General features: G+C 50.2%; 1 protein-coding gene across 1 annotated transcript; it reads left to right on the top strand. All coding sequences in view use genetic code 11, as the record gives it.

Annotated features, from left to right (window-relative positions):
- Positions 1-50: 50 nt before the first annotated feature.
- Positions 51-1,408, top strand: EGR_09124 (CCR4-NOT transcription complex subunit 2; the record flags this gene model as incomplete). The annotated part of the gene is made up of 3 exons (XM_024498373.1): positions 51-532; positions 725-943; positions 1,093-1,408. The coding sequence occupies 3 exons, from the start codon at positions 51-53 to the stop codon at positions 1,406-1,408; spliced, it is 1,017 nt and encodes a 338-aa protein (XP_024347195.1).
- Positions 1,409-2,363: the final 955 nt, after the last annotated feature.

Below are 2,363 nucleotides of genomic sequence, written 5' to 3'. Positions count from 1 at the left end.
TCCACACAGTCTCTTCGAGTTCCAACAGGCAGACAAGTCCACGATTCTCCATGGATGAGGATTTTCCTGCTCTACCGACTGCTCAGAAGCCCACAACTCCTCTCACTATCAATGACAGTGTTGATGGTGGTGGTGGGTTGCGTGCTGCTGCTAATGCTCCCAATCCGACTTCTTCCTCCTCCTCCTCCTCCACCACCACCACCACCGTCTCCACATCCTGCAACGTTCCCTTCTCCAATTCATCCACATCATCAACTACTGCTGCATCAGCCGAGACCGCGCATGACAGCCAATCAGATCATCAAATACACTGTGCACACAGCGACACCACGTCCTCCACAGGGGCGAATTCTACAAGGCCTGTCCAATTCTTCGACAATCATTACATCAGAGGCATTCCCAACGACATGGTGCAAAACCAGTTTGGAATGCTTGGTCTGCTTAAGCTCACGGAAATCGAGTCGCCTCTAGCCGCGTTCGCACCAGGATTCGATCTCAGCAAGACAGACTTCGAAAACTGGCCTCCACCTGGGTAAGTCGTCCAGTCCCATTGAATGGGTAGACAAAGAAGTACTCTCACCTGAATCAGGGTTGTGTCGTGCTGGTCATCGTTTCCAAACAGTTACACCCTCTTCCTCCTCACTCGTCATCTCCTTTCGATGGCATTTCATATAGTGACGCTTCGTAGCATATGCGATTTGTAGCATGTCTTTCTCGTCTTCAGCGAAATGCACAACATCATGGCCTCGCCTTTGTCCAACCAGTTCATGCTGCCACCGCATGACACGGATTGGCATGTACCTGCAGCCTACCGAATCCGCCATCGGATTGCGGATCGTCTTCCTGCTGATCCTCCACTGGCCAAACTCACCGATGCAATCCTCTTTTGGATATTCTACAACTGCTGTCGTGAGGAGGTTCAACTCGTCGCTGCCAAGGAGCTGTGAGTCCTCACCTCTCAAACTCCTCTCCTCCACCACACGCATCATTGCCCTCTCACTTCCTCATCTTCCTCCCAACTCCTTTAAACCATCCAACTGGCATGGGCTAGGAGGGTGGGAAATCACCGTCACCATTGATTTCTCACTACAGATACAATCGCAAGTGGCGCTATCACAAGAGGAAGAAGCGGTGGCTCACTCGTGTGCCTGGCAGCGATGTGATGCGAGACGACACATCGGAGCAGAGCACGTACTACCTCTGGGAACCGCTGGACTCGGCAAAGGTGCTTCGACAAATGACCATCCAGCACTCCGACTTGGACCACACACCCACCACCTACCAACTGTCCTCCCCCACTCTCAACGCCACAGTGCAGCCCATTCCCCCGATCCGCCATCACGACCACCACCGCCAACAACGACAACAAGAGCCACAGCAACAACAGCAGCAGCAGCAGCACAAGTAGGAGCAGTGACACTGTGGTAGATGAATCCATCCAATTTTGTGCAGACGGCATGCCTACCCCGGCTGCCTGCGATCGTCACCACTATACCCAAACTGTTGCCCACACCCCTGGTCGTCGCTGCTCCCACCAACATCGTGGTCACCACTACTGTCCTCTCCCTTGCTCTGTTCGCCTCCGACGACACAAGGTCAGTCAAGGCGATGCAAACTAATGCGACGACAATACCACTGTCCTCGTCTCAATCTGCTGCATTGCTCTCTACTCCTTGTCCCTTTTTCCCATCTCTTCACCTGAATGCATTTACTGCTATCCATATTCGCTTCGTAGTCATCCCACCCCTTCTCTACATTGACACCACCCCAAAAATGCACGAGATTATAACAACCGCATGAATAGCATGACCGACCTCCACTTTTATCTTCCTTGATCATCCTTTCCTTCGTTGATACGTCCTCTTTAGATAGCTGAGGGTGGATGTCATGTCAGACAATTGGCGCTGCTGCTGCTCGAACTGTCAAGACTAGAATCACTTTACATAGAGTCCATCGTTCAACTTCTGGGGTGGGTATTTCTCCCTTGTGTGGCCGATCTTCAGGTCTAAATAACTCGAGAAATAAAGATTTCTGATCCTTACTAATAAATGCAAAATGTTAACCTAATATTGGCGACATTCTGGATGCACACCGTATTTTTGTCATGCACTTGCAGCGTGCCTTGGTCAGTAAAAGTTAAGGTGGAAATGCGTTTCAGTTTGCTCTGTGACGAGTGTATCATGAAGGATAAAGGTAGCATTAAACGATGGCTACTGTCTTCGTTCTTTCCAAATAGGTGGAAGATTGAATGAATTTTAGTAAAATGGGGTAAGAAACGATGTGGAATGGAGGAACGTTCTGATGGATGGGTTGGTAGGATTAGAGTGACTAGGGTACTGGATCGGCTTGGGATGTGTGAAACT

Source organism: Echinococcus granulosus (assembly GCF_000524195.1).
Source record: "Echinococcus granulosus chromosome Unknown EG_S00133, whole genome shotgun sequence".
Lineage (NCBI taxonomy): Eukaryota > Metazoa > Platyhelminthes > Cestoda > Cyclophyllidea > Taeniidae > Echinococcus > Echinococcus granulosus.
The sequence above is the reverse complement of the archived record's forward strand: the minus strand, read 5'-3'. Positions and strand labels throughout refer to the sequence as shown.